Source organism: Brassica napus, chromosome C6 (assembly GCF_020379485.1).
Source record: "Brassica napus cultivar Da-Ae chromosome C6, Da-Ae, whole genome shotgun sequence".
Classification (NCBI taxonomy): Eukaryota; Viridiplantae; Streptophyta; class Magnoliopsida; order Brassicales; family Brassicaceae; genus Brassica; species Brassica napus.
The window spans coordinates 40,090,573-40,117,594 of NC_063449.1; the positions used below are offsets into that span (position 1 = coordinate 40,090,573).

The window sequence follows — 27,022 nt, forward strand, 5'->3', positions numbered from 1 at the left end:
AAAATTAAGATCCTAAAACTTTCCGTTATTAATAGATTTAGGACTCAAATTGTTATGTGAAAATGAAATAAAAAGAAGGGACATGGTGTAAATGCGAATGGTGACCAAGAAATGACGAGGAACAATGCATTCTCTAACGTTCCTAAAAAAAATCACCATTTATAAGGAACAATTTTTTCTTTTCGTTCTCTTTCGTTTCTTTTTCTGTAGAGAAATAAAGAACAAAATCATTCCTTCTAAAATTTGAGAAGGAACATCTGTTCTTCTTCATTCCTGATATTTTATTTCTCTACATTCATTTCCTATTCATTCCCCTTGTTTTCAGAATGGTCATCAGTCAGACCTAAGATAACTCTATTTTTCCTTCTATAATTTAACTCTATTATAGTGTTAACTTTTGCTTCTTCGGTCGAGCGTTCTCCGAACATCGAGAAATCTATCACGTGGAAAAGTGACATTGCTCTATAATTTACTCTATAATTTTACTCTATTATATAGTAATGCAATTGGAATAAAAGTTACGCTATAATAGAAAAAATAGAGTCTCATTGAGATGCCCTAAGCACATGTTAGAAACCATGCTGAAAATTATATCTAGTAAATTTGAATAAATTATTAAAAAAAATCTGTTAAATTTTAGTGTTAATTAATCATGTATTTCATTTATATATAACTATATATATATATATATATATATATCTCATGAGATCTCTCCAAATTATATTTAAAAAGTTTCTAACAAAATTAGTTTGTAATTCAATTTATCAACTTTTTAATACTTGAAAGAAAAAAGTGTGGAGGAGCAAAACAAAGTAAATACATACTTGTTATGTAAATAAGTTAGCCACCATAAAGACTAAATAGATCATTTACAGACGCTAGCCACTACTACTAACAAGTAAGAACAACATCATTCTGCCTTGTTTTCTTCTTCATTGCAACTCTACCGAACTATCACTCTTGAAACTTCATAAATCTACTTACTACACACTACTACAACCTCTAAAGTGCAAACAAACTGTCATCTTCCATATCAGCCAAGTCAAACAAATCTTCATCCTCATCACCACCTTCTCCTTATGTCTCTGTCTTCCCAAGCTCAGCCTGCTTACAAGAATAAAATATTCATTCCAATACTTGGTGCCATTATATTTAGTCTCATTGATCTGAAATGGGACTAACTTGGTGCATTATATCGTATAGGTTCATATCACACTATCCTACACTCACCTTTGTCTGACAGTATCTCTTGAGCACGCGGTGGTATTGCTGGCGAGCCTCTGGAGAGTTAGCCATGGACAGAACACGTGAGAAAGCCTCGTTCACTGCAGCATCTACTTTCTGCTTACGAAACACCTTGAGAATATCTTCCTCTTCACTGTCTTCTACGTCTTGCCTGAACCCTCTTAGCCCAGCTCCTTTTCTCCTCCACCTCAGTACAACCTTATCTAATATCCCTACCGCCCAGCATATAACCTTGTAATGCTTCCTTATTTGGTAACCTCGAACATGAGCCTGCACACAAATAACAAGATAATAAAAAGCTGCAAGGAGAACACTAAAGGCTAATGGTAAGCAATAGGCCTGCGGATTTTGTCGGAACCGAACAAGCCGAACCGAACCAAAATTTTCGGTTTTCGTTTGGTTATGATTTGGAGTCTGTTTTAGTTCGGTAGGGTTTTGAAAAATAATTCGGTTTTTGGTTCGATCTGGTTTTCATTTTTCAAAAAAGAAAAAAAAAATAACAACCAAATTAACCGAACTAACCAAAAACAACTGAAAATATCTGATTTCTTAAGAAAATTATACCAAATTCTAACCAAAACCAAAAAAAAAAATCGGTTATTTTGGGAAATAAAATAAAAAACCCAAGTGAAAACCGAAAAAAACTGAACCAAAAATACCGGAAACGAAATAACCGAATAAACCAAAACCGCAGACCTAGGAAGCAACATCTTCATCTCATGAGAGCTGTTAAAGCAACATCTTCATCTAATGAGAGCTGTTAAATTACCTGTATCTTCACAACTTTCTGGCGAAGCAAAAGAAACTCTTTTCTGCGTTTATAGCGACGGTAATTCTTCTGAATAGATAAAGCTGCCGAATGGTAGCTCTTTACATTTCCAAACGCTTGCTTAGACATGGCCGAGACCCCTTTGATATCTGCATAGATCCCATACTCTTGAAAGTAAGAAGCCATAGCTGCTTCTCTCTGCTGTCGCTTCCTAAACGAATGTGCACGAAATGCTGCTTGGATTCTCGCAACTGCTTGAGCTGCGTTTCTCACTGCAGCCAGCGTGTCTTTCAGTGAATGTGGGCTTCGTTCTGAGATGGAATTCAAAGTCATCTCTGCTTGTAAGTGCGCAGTGTCTTTAGAACTTTCGGTTTCTTCGAGTGTGAGCGAGGAGAGATGGTTTGTTAACGCCACCTCTGATAAGTAACCTGCAAGACCCTTGTGGCCATTAGAGGCAGCTATTGAAGCTGCAGTTTTACCGGCTGGGTCTTGGGCAGTGGGATCAGTCACTGCTCCAGCTGATGCCCCTGATGCTATAAGTGCAGCCACCAGTTTTTCACTGCCACAACAAACGAAACAGTATCACTTATTGTCTAAAAAATGGTTGAAAACACAGTGTTGGTCTTAAGGCCTATTTACCCAGAACCAAAAAAAAAAATGAACTGAACCTAAAAATGAGTTTCGGTTTGGGTTGGATCCTATCAATTATCCAAGCAGATCTTATATTTCTAGAACCGAAAAAAACGAAACTGAACCGGAACCTAAAACCTAAAACCGAGTGGTTTCTGAATTTCTATAATATAGTTTATATACTTATAAATCTTAACTATATTTAGTTTTACAATAATCAAATAATTTAAAAACATTTTTATAAACTGAAATACCAAAAAAAAAATGAACTACCATAATACTTTTTTATCTAAAATATTTAAAATTGTTCAAATTATTCAAATTTGTATCAGTATGCCCAAAAAAATCTAATATTTTTTCTGAAAACTCCAAAATTTTCTGACCTTTTAACTTAAATTAGCCGAAAAACTGGAACCGAATGAGATCCGAAATTCCCATGGATATCAGCCGGTTCTCTTTTTACTAGAACCGAACCAAAAACCGAAATAACCGAACTGAAACCGAATCAAATTCTCTAAATACCCGAACGTATCTAAACCTCTAAAGCTGAATGCCCAAGGCTAGTTAGTTGTCTAGGCTGCTCACCTCCCGAAACGTGCAGCCCAATGAAGAGCACTCCATCCATTAATATCACGAAAATCCACACTGACTCCACGAGCAAGAATTGGATGTAGCGCCCACTCGAAGCCAAGGCCTGCAACCATATGAATAATGCCTTGTTCTTGCTTTGACAGAGAACAACAAGATGTTTGATCTTCATCTTGGCGGGGTCTTGAAGACAGCCACACATCCAGCTTGTCTTTAAGCAGTTCTTGTAGAAGCCAATCAACTGTACTTGATGATGTTGCAGTGCCATCTAGGATCGTTTCTAAGATATGGCTCCATGGCTCTAGGTTACTTTTACTGTCCGATACAAGTGTTTGCACAAGCCTTACAAGTAACAAAAGCTCATCTCGACTGCTCCAAGGGCAAGACGTGTCATCAGGCTTCTCACGATACTCAAACTCCTTTATTTGGCTACACGAGAGTCCATCTCCAGAAGTGATGCATAGATTCACTTTGCCAGGGCCACATGGAGGGGCTTGGCACCGTAGAACGCCTTCCTTAATGATCTCGAAAGGAACTTCAGTACTCCCAAACATGCAAGACCATGTTGTATCACAGAGAAATGATCCAATGATTATCACCTGCTTTGTCAAAATGAAAAATCCAATTACACACCAACCATTTGTTCTAATCAGATAAGAATCTATTAAGGATGTAGTAAGAGATTAGACCTTTGTAGTTTCATTAGCGTAACCCCACTCTGGTGATATGTCCTGGATAGTAAACTTTTGCTTATATGCAACTGTCTGATTCATTACTTGCTCGAAAGGCAACTCCATTCTACTGTTGTTGGCATTATTTGCTAGAGCTCCCAGCTCAGAATAACAAGTAGGAAGTTCAAAAGAAGAAGCAAGTTCTTGAGGCAACAACAATGTAGCTGATTTTCAAGATAAGTATCAGAACAAATCCATGTCAAACAAGGTATGAAGCCTAACAGATGAAATACCTTGGTCAGCCTGGTTGCTGTAACTCAAGTTAGAATCTTCCTGCATTCCAGTTAGCAATCCTTTAGCTGAACTTGGTGTGCTTCCCTGCTTTCAACAAAAACAGTTTAGTTTGAAAAATCTTACTCCTAAGATTCATAATTAACAGATAAAAGATAGTCTTGATCCCACATTTCATTTAATTAAATGAGAGGATTTACCTCAGAGTTAAGAGCTATAGAAGCCTCACATGCCTCCAGCACATCTTTCCAGGATTCAGCCTTTTGATCACCACTCCCTCCACTACCACCTGTATGAAGAATGATGAAGAAGTAAGAAAAAAAAAACTGATATCGAAAATCAATGATGTATAAGTTTGGCTTGCCTGAATCATTCTTTACGAGCATGAGATTGTTGGAATGATATTCAGCTCCAATATACCCTCCGTAACATCTCCCCAGCCTGTTATTCTCTGCTCTCTGATGTCCAGCTGCTGGTTGAGCATTGATCTCCTCCGTACACTCTAAAGATAGGAGACTATTCAAACTATGGAGTGGTGAACCTACAGTACTCACATTATATTGGGCTCCTCCAACATACCCTCCGTAGCATCTCCCTAGTTTGCTGCTACTCTCTGGTCGCTGATGCACAGTCGCTAGTGGTGGAACAAGGTGATCAACATCCGTACTAAAGTCTAGAAACTGGAGACCATCCAAACTTTCGTTATGAACAACATTATTATCATCACCAAGACTAAGTTGTTCCTCAAGCCTCTTTAAAGCCTCCCTGGTCTCAAACTCATAAGAACTTCCACTGCCTTTCGGGGTGGTCTCAACTCCGTTACTCTTAAAGACAACGTCAGAGTTAACACCCGGCGAAGTAGACGAATGGTGCTGATGTATGTCGGTAGAATCACCAATGAGGTGACTGTAGCTTGCATTCTGAGTCCCAATGGAGACTGGACTTGAAAAGAGATCCGAAGGATTCGGTGAAAACTGCACAACGGTTCCACTAGAGTGTTTTCCCTGAAAAGTTCAAGCAAACCCACAACGTCATACAAAAGAAACCGAAAGGTTCAGAGCTTGTAGTAATATAACAAAGAAAGTCACCTCTTTTCCATCACTCACATCCCTGTAATGAACAAGGGCAATATGTTCGTATTCCCTGACATATAAAGAGTAATAAACTTATACGTTAGTATACATATCATTTTTGGTATACACATCAAAAGAGAGAAGAAGGTACATAAACTCACGGGTCTAGGATCCAGTAGATACGCCTCTGGAAAGAAGGTTCATGCTCTCCATGTGCATAGTAACATTGCAAAGCCTCCACGTTACCCACCTGTTCCATAAAACAAACATCAAAAGAGTCATTAGCAACCTTAAAGAACATATCTACATCATCTATTGTTAACCATAATCAAATTAAATCTAAGTTGCCACGAACATAGCAACAAAGTGAAGTAACTATCTCACCTTAAGACGTTCGTGAGCTTCGGCAATAGCCCTACCATCCTTCTTTCTCTTCCATTGATGACCATCTTTACGGAAGAACTTAAGAACCCTTTTATTGTAAAGCAACACCGATCCACCTGAGAAAAGCCTTGCAATCAACACCAACATCGTTCTGTCTCAAACCAGTAAAATAAAGAGAGCAAAAGTCAAAGCTTACTTGTAGGCTTATGAGGTGGCTTATCTGTTAGCCGATATCGTTCATGATTCAGCAAAATGAAGTGCACCTCGGGAGGTTTCAACCAACGAGTATGCGCTTCTTGGTACAGAGTACTAACATCGTATTCTAAACCAAAAAAAAAAAAGATTTAGCCTTTTTTTAAGTCAACGGAGGAAAACGAAAGGTTCAGCCTTTAGTAATCTGAGAAACTCACCGGACTGCATAGCCAGCTGACTTTGAGATTTTCCAGAAGAATTGTAGTTGAGAAATCAATCAATCACATGAGGGTCAAGTCAGTTTGGTCTTCGTTGTTCCTTTGGCTGTAAGAATTTGACTAACGGACTGACCAATATTCTGCTTTGGGACACAGTTTCCGACAGATAGCCACGAAGATGGATGTAATGATGCCAGGTAAGGTGATCCTCTGTGGCGCGTTCCATTGTTATCGAAGCGACACTATTTGTAGGATAAAATAATAGTCGGTACCCTCGTGTCCTATACTGGGAGTTAATTAATTTAATTAATTGTCGTTGTCGCAGCTAAAAAGAGCTATCAAGTAAATTACGGAAACAGTCCCCAGCCTCGTTTTTGACTTTAATATTGTAAACTTTGAAGCTCTGTTCTAAAAATCGGCCGCATAGCCGTCTAAGCGCTACGCGTCACTCTTCTGTCCTGATTTATGCCAAATTGGTTTAAAAAATCGGATATCCGATTTTTTCCGTCTAGACCGCCTAGCCGCCTAGGCGGCCGTCTAATCTTTTTTTTTTTTTTTTTTTTTTTTTTTTAAATAATATTTTTATTTGTTTATTTGATCTAAAATTTTATAAATATCATTTATATTCATAATTTTGATGAAAATTACACTATATTAAGTTTATATATTCTATTTGTGTGTTTTATACAATCTTAAACATGAAAATGTATTAATGTTATACACAATTAAAGATTAACATGTTTTATAACATAGTAAATCATCTAAAAAATCCGCCCGCATAATTTCTGATTAATCCCTGATTTTCTCTTTAGACGCTAGGTCCAATCCGACCGCCCGATTAGCGCCTAGTGCGTTTCCGAACGGGGCTTGGAAGTAGCAGTGTAGCACGACGATACAAAAACAAATCAACTTGAGGATACAGTTGTCATTACCTTTAACTATCTTCTTTCTCGTTAATAATTGACCACCCCGACGTTCTCATTGCCAAATGCCAAGCTACGGAAGAAAACAAGCGTCTATTAAGAAGGAAAAAATAAACAAAGAGTTTAGAGACTTTTGCAAGTTTAGTGTACTACTATCATAGTGGGTTTGTAATTTACTTTTTGTAGGAGCGTGGGTGTTCTTGTTCTTTGTTCATGTAAGCTGCTCTGCTCCGGAGTGGGTTTTAGTTGCATTGTGTCCACGCCAGCATTTTTGAATGATTTTTTTTTCACATGGAAAAGAAAAACAAAGAGTGTCACCTTATATATTTGACTACACAATGTTTCCCTAAACATCTATCATATATATATATATATATATGAAAATAATTACTGCATGATTGAAGTTAGGAACTTGACTTACTCCATTTTTGATATTTGTATCCCAGCTAAAAAGAACATTTTAGATGTGCTCTAGTCAAGTCAATCATATACTCTATCCGTTTCTAAATAAATGTCAATTTGACATTTTTCACACAGATTAAAAAAGTGAATGAAATATAATTAAGTTTCTGTTAGACTAATAGCATTTGAGATAAATTTATAAGATCAATGCACTTTGGAATTAATTTTAGCTGAAAAATTAATAAATTTTGCATTGAAATTTTAAAGTGACAATTTTTATGTAACAAAAAAAATGCTAAAATGACACTTAATATAAAATAAAGGGAGTAGTTTTGATAATATATGTGGTTTTATCATATATCGCGACTTTCTTTTATGTGTGCCAAAACTAAAAAAAGGTTTATGTATGACATGTTTTATTAGGAGTTGAATTTTCTCTAATAGTTTACCAGATTCTTGAAATGAAAGCCTCAGATGCAATTTTAACACAAACCATCATTGGATAAAGGATATCTAAAAACATATTGCTCCAACATTTGCATTCACCCTCACGTGCACTGTCTTGAATTATTGATTTAGACTGAACAGCTAGCACGTAAACACAATCACTCCCACTCATTAGTTAATATTATAAACCGTGTCCTATTATACGTACCCACCATAAATGTTTATTCTTTTTTCATCTTCTTTAGCTATTATTTGTAAGCATACAATGAAAGCCACGGCATGCAGCATCTCCAATGTACGCCTCTATATTTTTCTCTAAAATAAAAATCTCTATTATAGAGCTAAAAATGCTCTAATGTATGTCTCTATAATAGAGTTCTTCTATTTTAGAAGAAAATATAGAGGAATATTACTTTTTGCCTCTATATTTAGAGGTAAAAATATCATATCTCTATATTTTCCCCTATAAATAGAGGAACTCTATTATATAGGCATACATTAGAGCATTTTCACCTCTATAATAGAGTTTTTCTATTTTAGGAAAAAATATAGAGATAGAAATAAGGGTGGGTTGGAGATGGTCTTACGAGGAATGAAAACGAAAGAAGAATAGTAAGGAACAGACATCATCGAAACCTTGGTTAAACGTACCATTGTCCTTACAGTTTTCATTAACTACATTGCATGCGAGCATGTCGGTGATCATTGTATGAAATACTACGGACTATTTAAAATTCCCAAAAACCTAACTCTGCGCCTAATTGCATACCACTCTGGATCAGTAAGTAAATGTGCTCCTCGATGTCACGGATTCATTATTTACTACATTAAACCACACAAGGATTAAACTGGAGCAGCTAGCGTCTTGGATTTCAAAATCTTTTGACTCTCCTCCAAGTATTGGTTGGGGTGGTTGATACCAGCATGGCAGCATCACACGATATTCCTACCAATACCTCATGTTTTACTACATCTGGTAAAGTCCCAAAATTTAGCCAATCCCTGATGATCTATCTAGGAGTATCCATCGTCTAAGAAATTGTTCCGAAAACAAAGTAGACACAACACTATAGTTGCTTTTAAGCCGTCCATATTGCGGTCATGACCAAAGAGGATTCTGTTTCGCCCTACACTACTCTGTCGACATTTGGGGTTTGTGCTAAATGTAAATTTTGATCGAGAATCTGATCTTCTTCCGCGAGGCATGTAATTACCATATCCTCGTCATTTTTTTTTAGAGTCATTTTGAGTAATTTCTCTTTTTTTTATCTTGTTTGTCCTAACCGAAAAGGCACATAAATGGTCTTGTAGGTTTTATAGGATTACTAATAGATTTTGGATTAGGTTCAAGTGTTGATAAAGGAGTACTCTTGTTCATCACCATTCTCGGTTGGTCAATCTTCATTTTATGGTTTGACAGCCCGCAACATTGGCACGTTGCACAAGTTTTTTTGGTTGCTGCAGCCATTCCATACGTTAGTTTGCTAGCCAGTTGCATGTGCTATAATGTTCCAGCACGAATTTATCGTTTTTGGAGCAAATGGGTTGTTCAGCACGGCTATGGCCGGAGTGATTGCCGACATGGTGATAGCACTGGTTGTTGTGGTTAGATTTAGAAATTAGTGAATACTTACAAGCAATTTCTAAATCCTAGTTAAGATTTCTAAAATCATTTTAAGATTCAAACGACTAACACCAACACGGCTAAGTCGATGACTATTTTTCTATATAATTGTCCAGTTTTGTGATAGATACAACATATCTACATAAATGTTTTTTTCCAAACATTTTGTATTATGCTTTCCATCTTAAAGAAATCAATCACTTTTACTAGACTACCAGTTACTTAATTTCTACCTACAAAACCCACACATTAGCTCCTACTTTCTCTACCCTAATATATAACCAATCAATGTATAACCAAAAGTACCAACTAAGATCTCAGGATGTAAACAGAATAGACCTGGTCCTGGATTCTATAGCAAAGATCCATAACGACAACAAAGTAGATAAAAACAAACAAGTTATGCATTAATAGTACAACACAGCTGACCCAAAGAGAGGTAACAGAGACAAATGCATAGAAGCAACCTGACGACCACTGCAACATGGACGACCTGACGCAACATTTGACTGACATTACCGACACCCGCTGGATCAGACACCCTTCTCAACCCCCAAACATGTCTACACGACTCACTGGAACATACCACAAAAATTTTAAAACACACACCGTTCAGAGACCTTTAGACATCCTTCCTCTCTAAATTGGGTATCCAAAATATATAACATAGTCAGAGATCTAAGAAAGATTGCATAAATTTTCATAAACGAATAAGACAAGAAATCTAGACAGGCTGTTACATATGCAAGTTTTTGAGGCAAACAGTTTATTAACATGTAAATGTGACCGCACAAATACATCGCATGACACACCTGATCGTTATCTTGTGGTGCATTGGAAGGAGATTCGTTCGACTGGTCCCCTGGTTTATCAGCTCCACAGTTTTGCCTGTTGCATTTGCTCCTGAACGGATAGTTTATGTTCCCACAGCTGTCACACTTCCAGCTCCCTTCCGGTGCCTTTTGATCTGATCAACAACAAATGTCAATACGCCAATCTCAAAGATGTATTACACAAGCCGCAAAGAGAGACTTACTGGAGGTTTTGTCTGAGCTTCCACACTGCTGCAATTATAAGATTTAAAGGTCAGTGATTACGAAAACAATCCCAAAATTTATCCAAATAACCCATCTACATGATTAAGTAATCTGTTTGTTTGATACTTAACTAGTCAAGCCTTGGATTTAAAAGTGATAAAGTCAAAAAAAGGAGCTGCACAAACCTGGGGCACAGGCCTTGGAGTGTTGCACTTTCTCATGTTACACATAGTTCTAAACGAGAAGTTTACATTACCACAGTTCGGACATGCCCAATCATTCTCACGAGATGAATCTGTAAATGAACACAATCAAGTTTGACTATCACAGTAAAATATATAGAAGTGGGAAAAAGCATACCCAGAGACTAGCAAATACCTCTCTTTTGTGATTTTTCATCTGCAAAGTACCCTCCTGGTCTTGGCATCTACAAAGAACACACACATTGTTAAAAGTTCCATACCTGAGATTTTGCATGTCATCAGAACCATTCATCTAAATTTTATATACATACCATAGCGGCGGCAGCAGCAGGACTCATAGCCATCCCAAAGCCATACCTGTCCATAGGTGGTGGAGGTATTCCATACATACCACTCCCCATCATAGACCGACCATGGTACGGCGAAGGTGGGCCAGACATATGGAACGGTCTGTAATGAGGCCCAGCAGGAGGAAATCGGCTATTATAGTTAAAATGATAAGGCGAGCCCCCAGAGAAGGGAACGTCGTAAGGAGGCATAAACGACCCGTTAAAGAGAGAGGATCCATATGGAGAGCCGCCCATAAGTACTGGAGAGGGAGCTCCGGATCCTAAATATCTCCCGGGTGATGAGAAGCTTTGCTGTGGTTGCATAGGTCTGGGAGCAGACTTCTGTGAACAGATACACAAACATATAAACCATCAAAAAAAAAAGGTATGTAAATAATTTATAGAGAAAACCAAAGTAGATAATCTAAAAAGTCATTATCTAGTAGTCTACTTACTCCATTGTGATCAGCAGGTCTAGACTGAGTGCAATTACGCATATTGCAAGTAGTCCTGAATGAAAAATTGACATTGCCACAGCTAGGACAGGTCCAATCATCTTCTCTGCGTCCCCCTATCCACCATCAAAACAGAATAATTAAAAAAAATAAAAACTAGAATGTACACTTTGAGGACACAACCGTATAGTTTAAATGTCCGTACCGTCAGTTCTAGCACGCTTAGCAGCTGACGAGTTTCTGTTGTCTACCTACAAAAAAACATCAGTCAAATTCACCTAATCAGACTAAGATCAATTGAAATTGAAATTGAAATTGAAATGGTTCTCCCTATTGATAGAAATACTATTTTCAATGAATCAAGCAGAAGAAAAAAGCTATGTCTCGACTCAGAGTTAGATCTGAGATACTCTTTGCCAGCAGTGTAAGAAGGAGGGAAGTGTACCTGAGACATAGATGCGGAATGGTCTGCGAGACAAGCGGAGAAGGAGGCTGAGACGGTGGCGACTTTTTACCCTAAAAGATTAAACTTGGTCCGGTCGGGAGGAGATTAAAAAAAACGAGGTGAAAGTAAGCACAAGATTGGTTTTATAGAGTAATGGGACAAGTACTTCGAAACATATACCAGACAAACAAAAACTAAAATTTTTTAGGTTATGGATCAATATGATTAGACCGGATTTAATCTGGTATGATTGAGTTTTTATTATAGAACAAAAATTTAAAGCCTTGATTGTTTCTAATTTTTGGAATAATTTCTGGTTTTTGTAATCCAATCAAACCTTTTGAGAAATTAAACCTAGTTTTCAAATTGTTGTCTATCTGTAAACAACATATCTAACTCTGTCTACTTATTGCTTAAAAATAATTTTACATTCATTTCCTTTTTACAAATATCAGAAAACACGTAAGTCACTTTTTGTAAAAATTACAAATGCTATTTCTAATCCTACGGTAGTTTTTGTCTACTAATCAAAACACATCTTTAACTGCTAATAATAATGAGTTTTAGATTCTTGAGCATAATTTATCTCTCTCGCACGTGAACAGCGGTCAACAGCTTCATCTTCTGGATCTGAGGTTTTTTTCGGCCGGCGATCTTCGTTGAGTTGTGAAAATATTACTATGAGCTCTCCTTAGTAGTAATAGTATTTCCTGCAAGTAAATAAGTCTCGGCCGTGGTGGTTGGTGACGAATCTCCTCTGACGGTTATGGCGTTTGGATATGTTTTCAGTGCTTTCATCCGGTCTCTCTTAAAGATCCATTTGGGCTCACTTGTGTTACTATATGGATGGTCTGATGTAAGTATCAACTCTCTTTGTTGCGCGAACTTTGAGGATCCTCCATCCTTGCGTTTTGGCTTTTTGAATAGAAGTCTATTCCAGGTCATCTACCCATTTCTCTGAAGTTTCTTCGACATGTTTCTATTTTCGTTTGGAGATCGATGTGCTTTACACCTTGGAATGCAATCATCAAGGTTACTCCCACACTTATGTCCTGTTTTTTGGCATTGGTTTAGAATTCTTTGTCAATCGTTTATTAGTTATTTTGTAGTTTTTTTTATGGTTTCAGAAAGATTTTGATCTTTGCTGGTTTATGGCTCTGGAAGAAAAATGTTTTTTTCCGGCTTATGTACATCCGACTGCATTTCACCAGTTATTAATATAATCTTCAGATGAAAAAAAAATTAAGCATATATGCACAAGTCATTCTACATCTATGCTAATCACAAGGCATCTTAATTGTACTAAAACTATTATAATATTAAAATGATATTTTACCTAATAATAAAATGATGTTCACAAATTTTCTGCTTTAATACAGTAAAATACAAAATAATTAATTTAAACAAATTTAAACTTATCAATAAAATAAAATTAATTATTTAAAGTTAGCATTACACACAATTATGTATATATTGTTGTTGATTGTAAACTACAAAATAACTCATCAAATAATTATGTTTTCATTAGTAATATTTTGGGTTATTAGTTTAAAAACAAAAACAAAAATCTAAAATTACTACTCATTTTAAAAAAAAAAACTAAAATCCACAGAAAAATTAAAAAAATTAAAATATTATATAAACTGTTAAAATATTTTATACTATAATATACCATTAAAATAGAATAATATATAATATTTACAATATATTATTTATGAATTCATATTGATAGCTTGAGAAGAACATAAAAGAAATATAAAAATCTATAGCTTTGGTTAGAGAAATCTATACAAATCAACTCATTTCATTAGCATTTATTTTATCATGAATAAAAGTATTTAATATAAAATAACACGAGCTGACAAAAAGAAAAAATATATATATAAAATAACACGTAGAAATGATAAAATAGCCTTCATTAAACAATTTAAAACTAAAATATCTTTAATAAATAATATATTCAAATAAAAAAATTAAAAATGTTTACTACGAATAAATTAAATCTTGTTGCTTCAAATTTTGTATCTTATGTTCTTCTCAAGCTATTAATATGAATTCATAAATAACATATTGTATCTAAAATCATAAATTCTAAACATTAGATTCTAACCCCTGAATCTACATTCTACCCTAACAATATAAATCGCAATCCCTAACCTTTAAACCGTATGGTATATGTGTCTTTATACCTTTTGATATTTTTAGAAGAAAAATTTAATTTAATGCTATTATAAAGTATTCCCTATATTATTTTAAAATCATATTCAAAAGGGTCAAATACCTTTTTCCTAGCCCATTCATTAATATCATTAATCATGTAATCCATTCATAAAAGAAGTACTAAAAATACCATTTCATACATATACAGCTCTAAATAATTTTTTTTTGCATTAGAGTTTTATTTTCATTATAAATTTGTCATAAACACTATCTTATAGAGTATTTTATTCATAATGTCAACTATGATAAATAGTTTCTTACAAATACTCTTTTAAAAGTATTTTAATTAAAAATTAACTAAACCAATTAACAAAGTTATTTCAGGATATTCTCAATTAAATATGTAATACTAGGGCCGGGCCGCCCTACGGACGGGTTGAAAATTAACAAATAATTTAAGTAGTTAAAGTAAATATTTAATAGAAATTGTTATAATTTAAACATATACATATTAGTTAAATTTTGTACATGTTATTGTATTTGAAGATTAAATAAACTATGTTATCTGAAAAATTAGTTATGATTTTTAAAATAAATATTACTTGTTATTTTTAAAAATATGATTTTCATTTTTCATCCTAAAAGGTTTAACATGATTTTCTTTTGTTAAGTAATCTATGTTCTAATTATATATTAAGAATTGGATGTGACATTATATCATTTTTGTGATTTTCTGGAGTTGGATAACCATAAAAAAAATTTGTGAGATTTTTTTTTTCTCATTTTTGTTAGTAGAAAAGAAAAAAAATTGTAAACTAATTCACATATATATATATATATATATATTTTTTTTTTTTTAATTTTATATACTTTAGTGGATAATCTTATGTTTTTACTAAATTTAGTTTTTACAGTAGATTATTGTTAAAATTTTGTTTGAGTTAAAATGTATAATTAATTATAAAATTATTAATGTAATATTAAATATTTAATTAGCATATTTGACACATATAATAAAATATACATGTTTGATATAACTTTTTATATTTATTACATTTGAAAATCTAGTAAACCATGTTTTTTTATAAATGATTATGATTTTTGAAATAAATTTTACTGATTAGTTGACAAAAATGTTACATTAAATTTAATTTCTTAAAAACTCATTGTTTTGATTATAAATTTACTAAATTTTCCGATAGATTATTGTTGAAATTTTATTTGACTTAAAATGTATAATTAATTATAGTATTATTTATGTATTTTATTAATATATTTTACACAAATAATAAGATTAATATTCATGTGTTGATTGAATATTTTTGTATTCATTATATTTGAAAATCAAGTAAACTGTTAACTGAACAAAAGATTTTGATTTTCAAAATAAATGTAAATGATTCATTTTCATCATAAAAAAAATTAATTTCTGAAAATCACTGTTTCAATCATAAGTTAATTTGTGGAGTACTTCTCCATCATTTTGTTAAATTTTATGGAAAAGTGCCTAATTTTTGTTTGCTTGATCGTTGGGTGATGGTACAATGAGAAAAATAAAAATGTACATTACTTTTGTTCTTATTGTTTTTTTTGTGGAAATTTTATTTTGTTCTCTAATTTCATAAATTGTGAATTAATTATGTGTTTTAATTAAGTGATTTTTTTGAAAATTCACTGATGTTATTAATTTATTTAGTTGACATTGTGCAATTAATTATAAAATTGATAGATTATATTGTATTAAAAATTTGGTCTAGATAAGGAAAACATGCTATTTTCCACGAATAGTTATCATATAAGTTAAAAGATCCGCCTACTGTTAGATTTCTCCAAAGTGAAACTAATGAATTTATTTCTTCCCCAATTAAAAATTACAAAATCATTTCTCCATGATTTATTAGTTAAAATTTAATAATCCATAGACTATGTTTTTAGTCGGTTTACTATCTACCAAATAATATTCAATCACCTTAAGCAAACCAAAGTCTAATTTCAACCACCTGATTTCTTCGGCTTACGTTGAAGAAGAAGATAATAAGAACAGGGGAGATAATGACTGTCTATGAAAATAATTTCAGCCATCATGTTTTGTTGAAAATAATTATCATTTAGTTGCTTTTGTCAATATGAAGCATAAAATATAAAAAATAGAAGAGTTATCAGTCCAGTCACACTATTATGATTCTCAACGCAATTGGAAAAGATAAACAAATAAAAAAATTGTTGAAAGGTAGATACTTAAAAATCAGAAAACTACAGAGAGAATGTATTCTTGCTAAGTTTCTTGTTTGTAGGCTGATTCAGAGCTACAACGTTCAGTAACATGACCACGGCGGACTCCACGGCAAATCCCCAGCAAATATTATACTCTCACCATGTTTAAAGTTTCATGCTTCCCAGAATCTAAGCAGCTTCCTCGAGATTAATTGTCCTTGAGAAAGTAAGTTGAGTGTAAATCACTGACACTTTAGAAGCCTTATAATGCTGAAATCCTCCCATAGAGACTCACCAGTCATTGTGTTATAAGAAACAGAAGAAGAAATATGAATTACCAAGACTATGCACACTTTGTCGTATTCTAACATAACTAAATTCGAAATAGCATAGCAAAGTATATCTTTCAATCTGTCTAACATAACCCATACAAAATCTTCCCATAGACATTCACCAGTCATTTTTTTTGTTGCATATGCTGTTTCCAGTACAAAAGAGAGCATACCTGATCATCAGAAAGACATGTTCGCCTCGGGCTTCCAGCTCGTCGATTCCATTCCTTCACCGTATTTGTCTAAGCTCCATACGGATCTCAACCTAAATCATAGAATCTGAAGGAAGTGGTTTAAATTCAATAAACACAACTATTGTAGCAACTCCGCCTACTAAGGCAATATAAATTGAGATCTAAAGATGATACTAACTGTTCTTGTGGAAGTTTTCTACTAATGTTGAAATCTAAAGATGATATTTACAGGAAGTAACTTACAATGGTGTTAAAATCATGAAGAAGAACTGTATTAAGATGAAAAAAAAGAAAAGAAAGAATCTAGCTTGGTTTTACCGAGATTAGTACATGATGAATGAACGTATTCAAAGCATTGGCATAAGAGATATAAATAGGATCCTGGTTGGTCCGCGCAGATAATCCTCCTGCGAGAGTTTATCTGCTAACAATGATTGTGAGCAAATACCTGATGAATTTTACGGATGCAAACTAATCTATACATACCTGTAGATTCACCGACTGGAAGGTAGGGAGACGTATTGATTGTGAAATCGCGGAATGAATGGGGTAGATGGAGTTAATTGTAACTTTAATGATAATAAATGTATGCAGCCGAGTTACGTAACGGTGTGCGTTCTCAAATGAGGATGGGAAGAGTTGCAAGCGAATCGATGCAGAAGACGGACACCACCAAAGAAGGAGCTCCATTGTCGGATTGAAGCAACAGCGGCAACCCTAACTATTCTGTAAAAGAGAAGAAGACGAAGACAATAGCTCACTGGGCTTCCACACAAAATCTATATTACAGTCCAAAAAACTTCAAATATACACCTAAGACAAAAGCCCATCTGATTACAGAGTTAATTAACGAAGTGTTGCGTTTCAAGCTGGACACGTGTCAGCGCAGGAGACTTCGACTTTATAACCTGGCGCTGACGTAGCGCAACAGGAGGGAGTCAAACATTTTTTATATATATAGATAGATTACTTTGACATCTTAAAAGTTTTTTTTTGTCAACTTGTCGTCTTAAATGTTAAAATACCATTTTCTTGGGCTTTATAGCTCAGTGTCATCGTTCGATGAAATAGTTGGATTACCATTTACCACTTGGGCTGTAATCATGTTATGGCCTGAATTTTTGGTTGTGTGTTAAGTCTTACGTTTGTGGATACGTTTAATTACAATTTTTAGTCTTCGTTCTTTGTTTGTCCCCATCGCCTTCTCTATTTTATGTAATCTTGCGTCACCGTAAGCATAGTTATCTAGAAAGAAAATCATTGTGAGTTTTTTTTTAGCTCTTAGCTTAAAATTTGATCGTGAATCATTTCTATTTCCTATCTATTTTACTGTTGCCAAAATATTATCGATAGATTAATATTTGTGTATTGGTTCTCTCACAATCGCATGATCCTTCTTGGGTCTTTGAAGTTACTTCTTTCCCACATTCGTATGGGATTAATCTATAGATGCCTATTAGTGTCTGTTTCTTTGAGTTTATGTTGCTATCAGATTCGATGTATTTTTTGGGTTTATGTTGTTGGTGTTGGAACTCGTTTTTGACAAAATGGTTTTGGACCATTTATTGATAAGTTTTGGGACGAAGACGTTCGTCAGAATAATCAAATGTTTGACACTATGAAATAGTGTAATCATATGTCAAAAAACGAAATTCGTTTTAATGAGAAATGAAAGTCTAATGTGGATTATTTGTAAAATATATCACATTAGAAATATGAGGTTTAATTCCTCTTTTATTTAAAGTGGAGAAAATACATTAAAGTTTAAGATTTTGATTGTATAAGAAAAGATATTTGGACCATACATAAATTTCATGTTTTGAAATTTAGTAAATGGGTCAATAGAATAAAAGAATTTATCTTTTATATTGAAATGGTCAACATGAGTTATGGAATGAATGCAAAGTTAATTTTGTATTTGTAACATCTCCATGAATGCACGTCCATGTTGTAATGAGAAAATAATTCTCAATCTCCACATTGAATACCATACGTTTTGGTCGGAGGCAAACGTAGGGTTTGGTCAGTGGACTATATAATAGTCACTGCTCTTTTCATTCGAAAACACACACACATCCAAGACGAACAAAACCACTTTCTCCTATTTTTTTTTGTGTCCGAGAGTATAACATAGAAATAGGTTCGACAGGCTTTGGTTCACAAGTGCTGTGAGACTGAAGATATAGGCAGTTGTATCATGGGATTCTTAAACGTATCAAACCGGTACACTACGGGCGTTTAAAGGATTAAGGAAAGAGATCTAATATCGATTATGCTTCAACCTAGTTCTTTTTCAACTACGGTATTATATTGTTGTATTTTTTATTCATGTTATTTGTAAAAAAATTTTTGCTTTACATATCAAATTTGCCTATCTAGTAAATTTGGTGTCTACGGATCAGAATTGTAAGAGTACTTTGGTTTGGTTGAATTACAAGCGTTAACAAAAATTCGGTAATTATCCAACAGATCATATGAGAGTGTTGCATTTTTTGATTCAAGACTCGGATTGGAGTGAGACTTGCAAACGCTAGATGTCGAAATATGCTTGCCTTGAGGATTTATGACTTATGCTTTTGTCTTTGTACTTTAGTATCATCTCTTAAACTTTTTTCAATTTGCATCTCTTTTTTTTAACTAGCTTCCTACAATCGTACTCTTATCTCATAAAAACAATTAAAATAGTTTGCATGCAATATAGACGTAAATTATAATAGTTTAGTCAATTCCAAATAAAATAAGTAGATGCAGATAGATATGTCCGCAATAAATTCGACAAAAGCAATCAAAATATTATATAAAAGAACAATGAACCGGGACTTAATATTTCCTAAGGCAGGTTGCGTATATGTATATAGATTGGCAATTTCTGTCGTTATCACTAAGAGTTAAGAAAAACTATTGACTAAAGATGAATAGGCTTCAATCATAACCAACCTTTTGTTGTTGGAATTACATCTCATATTATCGAAATAATACATATGCTCAGACATCACAGTTTTGTAATAATATATTATTTTGAGAGTAGAACAATGTGATGTTAAGTTGAACAATGTGATGTTAAGAACTCGTTACAATTCAATGACTTCAAAATAAAAGTATATAAACGTAAAATTTATACAAAATATGCAAAAGCGCATTTACAAAAACAAAATGTATGCAAAATGTATTATATATGATAAATGGATAAGTGGTCATTGGTTATTTATATTAACATCTTGATATGTTTGTATTGCATTTGTTACTAAATCTAAAATTAGATTAGTTAACATAAAAAAATTAGAGTTAATATACCAGTAGATTGATTTGCAAAAAACGGATGGACACATCGTAAATATTTTATTTTGACTGACAATTGTAGGAATTGTATGCGTTTCTTCATAATAAAATGGATCATGTTCATAAAATATCATGTAAATCTACTCGGTAACTTCTTGCAATTTTCACTTGTTCACACTATTGATTTAAATTACTCACGAATATATATTACTTGTTTACGATTCAGCCACTTCATATTTTACCAGTTTGGGAGGGTTATATAGTAAAGAAACCCAAAACAATATTACGAATCAAGACATTTGTAATTAGTATATTAATTTTAGCATGCAACTGGTTACCGACTACTCAGCATGCCATTTACTTTTTCACAAAGAGACAAATGGATAGATTAACCAATTGAATACACGAATTGTCTCTATCATAAGAACAATATATACTCAAATATAATATATATTTAGTAGAAAATGAAATCACCAGTCTTCGATTATCTAGATCGAAATTAGATACCGACCATCTTCCTTTCTTTTTGTCAAAAGTAGAATTATTAAAATTTGAACAAAAATAGAATTTTTTAATGAAATTTAGGGCAACAATTACTTGTAAACCTAACTGTTCTAACGCCTCGCTTTCAAACTCAAATCATAAGGCCAAAGATTAAAAGGCGGCGGCTGCATATGTCATTTACATATGCAATCTGCTCTGATTTCTGATGACTACGAATGGATAATATATTATATATTTCGGATCAACGTAACAAGATTAGTGAGTAGATTAAAGTTAGATGAAAGGGCACTCTCAACCTCAACTTGATTAATCCCTTCTCTCATGCGTGGGATTTGTATTCTAAATAACTAAATTATTTTCAAAATCCAAAGACTGCTAATTAATGTTAGCTAATCTTGATACGTCTAGTAAGCTTTTAAGTGAGTAAACAAGAACGAAATTGTAAAAGTCAGATTAGACATCTCATCAACGTATATTATGCGTCGATTGTGTCTGAAAACAACTAAATATCTCGATAGATAATAAGATACAAAATCACTATGACACGTAAAAGCTGAGTTACGAATCACGGATAGAGAAACATGTTGAACTAGCATACTATTTGATCAAAAAAAAAACTAGCATACTCTTACATAAAAGTGCAAACAACAGTAGATAAAAAGAAAAAGCTCACGTCTCGAGTGTCTGTTCCAACAAAATAGCCAAGTATCAATCGAATGTCTCGTGAAATATCAGCCTGAGTAATGATGTCCATAAAGGTATATCGAAAATATCAATTTACCACCCTGAGAATACGTACAGATGAGTTTCAAAAGATCTTTCTTCAGTTTACTGTTCCTGCATCAAATTTTCATTAATTATCTTTAAGAAAAAGAATTTCAAAATACCTTAAAAATGATCTTACTGCATTATGAATTTTGGTTATTCGGATTATTATCACTATTATAAGTTATAACTAAGTTATCCGGACACACTTAATATAAATAATATTCTCTAGATATTGAAAAGAAAGGGAAACTGTGAAGGCTCTCCACATATGCTTAGTGTAGTTTTAGCTGACATTACAAAGATATGATTAATAAATAAATTTTGTCGTAGGTTCATATGACGCGAATGTATATATGTATAAGAATACTTTTCAAGTGGTTGATGAGTTTAGGTTAAAAGAAATAATTTATTTATAACGGAAACGAGTGACGACGGTCTGCGCCACATTCGAACTTGATTATTAGGGATATATATTAATTTAGAGTATTTATTAAATTTTGTAAGGTTTTACTTTTAGTAAGTGAGTACAATTTGGCGGAGTGTGCATAGAAGTTACCACCATCTAGAACATGTTACATCAAGCTCTTTAAAAGGCAAAGCAGTTCATAACCAGTGAAAATTTCGTGAATATATATAAATTAGCAGACCTACTTCCATGAATAAACATTCCTAACGAGTAACGGAGTGTCCTCAAATTATTATGAAAACTTTACAGACTTGAGGACTCTGACCGCCCAGAATAAGTTATGGATTTTTCTTAACATTGGCATAACTTTCAATACTGGATAGGGAGCACCTTAGCATCAGCAAAAACATTATTTGATACACATAATTTAAAATGAATTATCCTTCGTCTTTTTGTAACTTAAATCCTTCGTTTTTTGGAAAAGTAAAAAATTAGAGGATTACTTAGACGGAGGTTAAGTTTATTCACTTATCATGCACGTAAAGGTTGTCCAAGAAGTAGCAGGCATTAAGCAATGTTTAAGAGTCTTCTATGAAGCTTTGGTTTTATGATCACGTTCTTGTGAAAACCCTAATTTTAACTTTACTTAATGCCTGCGGTTGACGTACGTCTTCAATTTCTCAGCCTCTCGTCGATCATGTGACCATGTTTCCTCTCAATGTTATTATCCCAAGCTTTCCTTAACTACTACTTTTGTCTTCTCTCTTGCGTAAAAAAGTAAAAGATAACACATAACAGTGACATTTCAAAATTGATAAATATGTATCCATTTAGACTTGTAATGGACCTACTGTTTTGGAGGTATAAATCAAATTAGAAAATTTTATTTCACTTGATAACACTAATTAATTTCCAAATTTATTCATTTGCTTTACAATGTTGACCACAATCCACAAATGATTATCAACGGACCCATATGTTTGAGCTTGTAGTTCGGTTCTGATTTTCCCTTCGTTTGCGTTATCCAGATAATAATTGACTGGAAAACTCAAATAAAATTCCATTTTTTAAAAAAATCAGAAAATTTGTACCCATTAAACAAAAGCCTGTACATTTTTCTTTCAACTTTAACCTCATCCACTCAAGACCTCTGCAATTTCGGGTTTTGCTGAAAGGGCTAATAAGTACATAAATTTGACTTTGACCCAAAAGAAACTTCTGCACATTTGTACAAAAAGAGGAAAAGAGAACAGTATTATTAGCAAGTAGCCAGTTTATTTAAAGTTGGATTTCAATGGAGTTTTAATTTGTTTATTTATTAATTTAGAAAGTACAAATAAGGGTAAATACATAAAATATATATTGAAAAGAGAGTAAAGAGAAATGATGAACAGAGAATGTTAGGATGGCTTAAATGTTACTCAAACATAAATTGAAGGAAGCACGCCTTCTCTCTTCACCTATCTCACATTTTGTACCACTCTTCTCTCTTTTATGTTTCAGCTGGGATATATCCATGGGACCAACACTTTCTTTATTATTCAAATTAATAACCATTTGATGACACCAGACCATACAAGCTGGTTCCGGATTGTAGTCATTATTTCATTTATATTTAAATGACGTTTTGCACCTTAATATAATTGTCAATTTATATTATTAGAGAGATGGCCACAACGTTAAGTTATGTATTTGGTTTCCTTCCTCTTAACCCCATTAATGATTATGGTTCGTTACGCTAAATTTTCACATATCCCCACGTTTTCCCTCATTCATGTTTAGATCAAATTAGGGTTGGCTTGAATTCCCCATTTCTACGTTATGCCAGGAATTATTCATACGTGTTTCTGTGTTTGACAATCCGTAATTCTTAAAAATAGTTACCCATAAACAAGTATATAAAGTTCTACTTCTCTTTTGACCTTCTGAAAAAATATATCTTTCCTCAAGTTACTGCGGGAGAAAAATTTAAACAAAAAATATAGGGAAATTGCACTCCCTACACTACACTTCTATCCTAATTAGCCTCATACCCTAAATCCTATAATCTTCTACCTTATTCCATAGACACAAATCAGTGAAATCATAGGTATTCTCTTTTTTTTTGGGTTTTCAACCGATTGCTTCAAAAATATATCGTACATCAATTATATACCGCGGTGCATGTGCATGTTAATGTTAAGTGAAGTATACCATTGTATATAAGTACTCCGTACTTAATTTGCTTTTGTTTTTTATAATCATGTAATTCCGGAAGCCTGTTAAATCCAAAATAACAATTGATTACATTTTGAACAAAAGTACAAATGATATGATAATATTTGGAGTGATAATAATATTTATAGCAGATCATGAAACTATTAACAACACTCCTCTAATGGTTAAAACCCATGAGTTAAACCAACCGCCCTTAAGAGCATATCCAATGTACACCTCTATATTTTTCTCTAAAATAGAGATCTTTATAATAGAAGTGAAAATGCTCCAATGTATATTTCTATAATAGAGTTTTTCTATTTTAGAGAAAAATATAGAGGAAAATTACTTTTTGTCTCTATATTTAGAGGTGAAAATAACATATCTCTATATTTTTTCCTATAAATAGAGGAACTCTATTATAGAGACATACATTTGAGCATTTTCACCTCTATAATAGAGTTTCACTATTTTAGGAGAAAATATAGAGATAGAAATAGAGGTGGGTTGGAGATGGTCTAAATTAATGCAAAGTATTTAGTTTGTATCATTTCACAAAAGAAAAGTATAAATCAGCTGAACTTTGCAATTTGGCAAATTCAAGAATCACGCTTCTGATATTCCTTCTGCGCAAAGATATTTCAATTTACTTAATCAGTATATACCCAAAAAGTAATATAAAAAGAAGCTAATGCATGCGCGATATCGATTCTTTGGATTTGTACCTAATATTAAGTTATTAACTAATGCACACGGTACATCTATACACACACTGACACACATATATATTTTATTAAATACGGTGCATAGATTTGCACGTAGGTTACTGCATGTGTTGGATACTTCATCTTCCAGGAACAAATGTCTCACTATTGCCTTTCTGAAAAACAAAACTTACTTGTATATATAAAATACATTAACCCTTAGCTTACTTGATTGAACTACAACAGGTCAATAAGGATACTTATTTCATAAAGATATGTGGTACCACCAACTCCTTCTGTTTTAATCAAATCCTATCTTCCTCTCTACCGTATGCAAACTAATGGATTAGGTGCAAGTAATAAACATAATCAATTGACAATAACCAAGTGATTTACAGTAAGAACACGAGAGCCAAGATTACAATAATGTTGATGGCGATTATCGGTTTGGTGTCTCCTAGTCGGCATTCACAAGTCGGTATGCATGGCTTGGCCGTGAAGAAGACCAATTTGTGCATTGATGTTCCCATACCATATTCCAAAACCATACTTATATCTAGTAACATTTTTTGACTTTCGGTAAAATGATATATGTTTGCTAAAACTTACTAGTTAGTTTCTACGTATTCTTTATATTTTTAATAAATATAAACATAATTTTCATTTATTTGTTGTGTTAATGACTAATCTGATTGTATTTTAGAGCAGTATCTTTTTTTTATGGTCGATGAATATTAAAGGCACGAAAATATTGCAAACAAAAGTTAATAATAGACTAATCACAAAATAAATGAAAACTAAAATGTACAGCCAAGGGAGCCTATGGAAATTAATAATGAAACAAGTCACGTGATGTGACAAAAAGAGGACCAAAGGTCTGCCGTTCGGGTCCATTTCTGAAGCAGCAAATCACGTGACAATGGAGATGTTTGCATTACGATTTCACATTGTATTGCCTTATCAACCATTATTTCGTTGCGCACAATAGTTGTTTGCATCAAAGACATCGAAGTTGTTATCGTTCTCCGATATATAGTTAGGATATATATTTGTCATTAGTTATTAACATAGTGTGTATATTAACTGAAGCTAATGCTTAGGCAATAACCTATAAACCTTACACTGTTACATAACATAACAACATTATGCATTACACTAATGTTTTTACCAAAACGTATGAATATATATATATGAGTAACAAAGAGAGATATGTTAGGCTGAAGCCAATACATCTCTAACGACGTCGAAGCTGCAAACTCTTCTGGAAAGCAGCTATAAAAGGGATGATTGTTAAGTGTTGTAGCTTTATATTTTTTGCTGTAGAATTTAATCCGTAGATTTATTTGTTGTATCTTTCCTTGCTGTAGATTTCAAAAGCACTAATTTTTTGCTCTGGAAATAAAGCTCTCTACAGCCATATTTTGATTTTGCATAGATTTTTTTGCTGTGAGTTTTTTAAAGAAAGCAAAGCTCGATTGGTTGACATATATAGTTGTATACTAAATTTTGGCTGTCCAGAGCATCTACAGCTTCAACCAATCATCTCCAACATCTAGCTAAAAACATTCCCATTAATATCTTAGTTTTTTTTAACGCTGATTTATTATGATATTACAATTATGATATGAGAAAGATTACATAGACGATATTTCTTGTAATCCGCAAAAAAATGCTTACTCTGGGATTCGAACCCCAGACTTGGGTGTAGAAGTCTTTAACCTTTAACCAGTAGACTACAATGCTTCCACCTAAATATCTTAGTTTTAAAGATGATTTCTTTTTATGGTTAATGAAGTTTTAGAAGGTATAATATTTCAATTTTACATCCATTGCCGCCCGCGGTTAAGCCACATAAACGGCATGATTATGACACACACATTATGTGAAATCATTTTCCATTACATATATTTACTATTTGTTATAATTTCTCCTTTATATACGTATAGGGAACAATATAGAGATATGTTATTTCCACCTCTAAATATAGAGACAAAAAGTAAATTTCCTCTATATTTTCCTCTAAAATAGAGAAACTCTATTATAGAGGCATACATCGGAGCATTTTGACCTCTATAATAGAGATCTCTATTTTAAAGGAAAATATAGAGGTGTACATTGGAGATGCTCTTAGGGTCATTAGTATATTTGCACGGGCATTATATACATCCTATTATCGTAAACGATTTACAGCATTTTTATTACGTATCGTAATCCTTTGTATTAATCATAATCAATTACGATGATAATTTTCCATTAAAAACTAAAAATTACATAAAATAATATTGATAAATAAATTGTTGCATAATTATATAAATCTGCTATATTACTGTTTTATATTA

The 27,022-nt window shown here is 33.1% G+C and overlaps 2 protein-coding genes and 1 long non-coding RNA gene across 9 annotated transcripts; all 3 read right to left on the bottom strand.

Moving 5' to 3' along the window:
* Nucleotides 1-800: 800 nt before the first annotated feature.
* On the bottom strand, nucleotides 801-6,319 carry LOC106402387 (calmodulin-binding transcription activator 4-like). Of its 2 annotated transcripts, none has more exons than XM_048760914.1 (13): nucleotides 6,062-6,319; nucleotides 5,848-5,973; nucleotides 5,652-5,767; nucleotides 5,429-5,517; nucleotides 5,283-5,337; nucleotides 4,559-5,198; nucleotides 4,395-4,483; nucleotides 4,197-4,284; nucleotides 3,922-4,127; nucleotides 3,230-3,831; nucleotides 2,015-2,573; nucleotides 1,231-1,515; nucleotides 801-1,104 (listed from the first exon to the last, which is right to left on the bottom strand). In XM_048760914.1, the coding sequence occupies exons 1-13, from the start codon at nucleotides 6,069-6,071 to the stop codon at nucleotides 1,078-1,080; spliced, it is 2,892 nt and encodes a 963-aa protein (XP_048616871.1). In that variant the 5' UTR covers nucleotides 6,072-6,319; the 3' UTR covers nucleotides 801-1,077. The 2 variants fall into 2 exon arrangements, with proteins under 2 accessions (XP_048616871.1, XP_048616872.1); XM_048760915.1 differs by having other exon boundaries at nucleotides 4,197-4,281; nucleotides 6,062-6,318.
* Nucleotides 6,320-9,782: 3,463 nt separating this feature from the next.
* LOC106402956 (ranBP2-type zinc finger protein At1g67325) lies at nucleotides 9,783-12,148 on the bottom strand. Of its 5 annotated transcripts, none has more exons than XM_048761174.1 (9): nucleotides 11,927-12,147; nucleotides 11,687-11,732; nucleotides 11,482-11,597; nucleotides 11,009-11,368; nucleotides 10,873-10,921; nucleotides 10,680-10,789; nucleotides 10,494-10,518; nucleotides 10,270-10,424; nucleotides 9,783-10,032 (listed from the first exon to the last, which is right to left on the bottom strand). In XM_048761174.1, the coding sequence occupies exons 1-9, from the start codon at nucleotides 11,933-11,935 to the stop codon at nucleotides 10,030-10,032; spliced, it is 873 nt and encodes a 290-aa protein (XP_048617131.1). In that variant the 5' UTR covers nucleotides 11,936-12,147; the 3' UTR covers nucleotides 9,783-10,029. The 5 variants fall into 5 exon arrangements, with proteins under 5 accessions (XP_048617131.1, XP_013699232.2, XP_013699231.2 ...); XM_013843778.3 differs by having other exon boundaries at nucleotides 10,494-10,521; XM_013843777.3 differs by having other exon boundaries at nucleotides 10,494-10,527.
* Nucleotides 12,149-16,177: 4,029 nt separating this feature from the next.
* On the bottom strand, nucleotides 16,178-17,703 carry LOC125589244. Of its 2 annotated transcripts, XR_007325419.1 has the most exons (4): nucleotides 17,313-17,685; nucleotides 17,145-17,247; nucleotides 16,806-16,911; nucleotides 16,178-16,517 (listed from the first exon to the last, which is right to left on the bottom strand). It is a non-coding gene; the product is annotated as an uncharacterized LOC125589244 (long non-coding RNA). The 2 variants fall into 2 exon arrangements; XR_007325418.1 differs by having other exon boundaries at nucleotides 16,806-17,247; nucleotides 17,313-17,703.
* Between the last annotated feature and the right edge of the window lie 9,319 nt (nucleotides 17,704-27,022).

Bases quoted from the DNA above. Each gene is read 5' to 3' on its own strand.
- LOC106402387 (XM_048760914.1), bottom strand. The intron at 4,484-4,558 runs GCAAGCCAAACT...TTCTTCATACAG, and splicing joins GCTCGTAAAGAATGATTCAG to GTGGTAGTGGAGGGAGTGGT. The intron at 3,832-3,921 runs GTCTAATCTCTT...TTGACAAAGCAG, and splicing joins ACGCTAATGAAACTACAAAG to GTGATAATCATTGGATCATT.
- LOC106402956 (XM_048761172.1), bottom strand. The intron at 10,790-10,872 runs GTATTTGCTAGT...GTTCATTTACAG, and splicing joins TGAAAAATCACAAAAGAGAG to ATTCATCTCGTGAGAATGAT. The intron at 10,522-10,679 runs GTTTGTGCAGCT...TTATAATTGCAG, and splicing joins CTCCAAGGCCTGTGCCCCAG to CAGTGTGGAAGCTCAGACAA.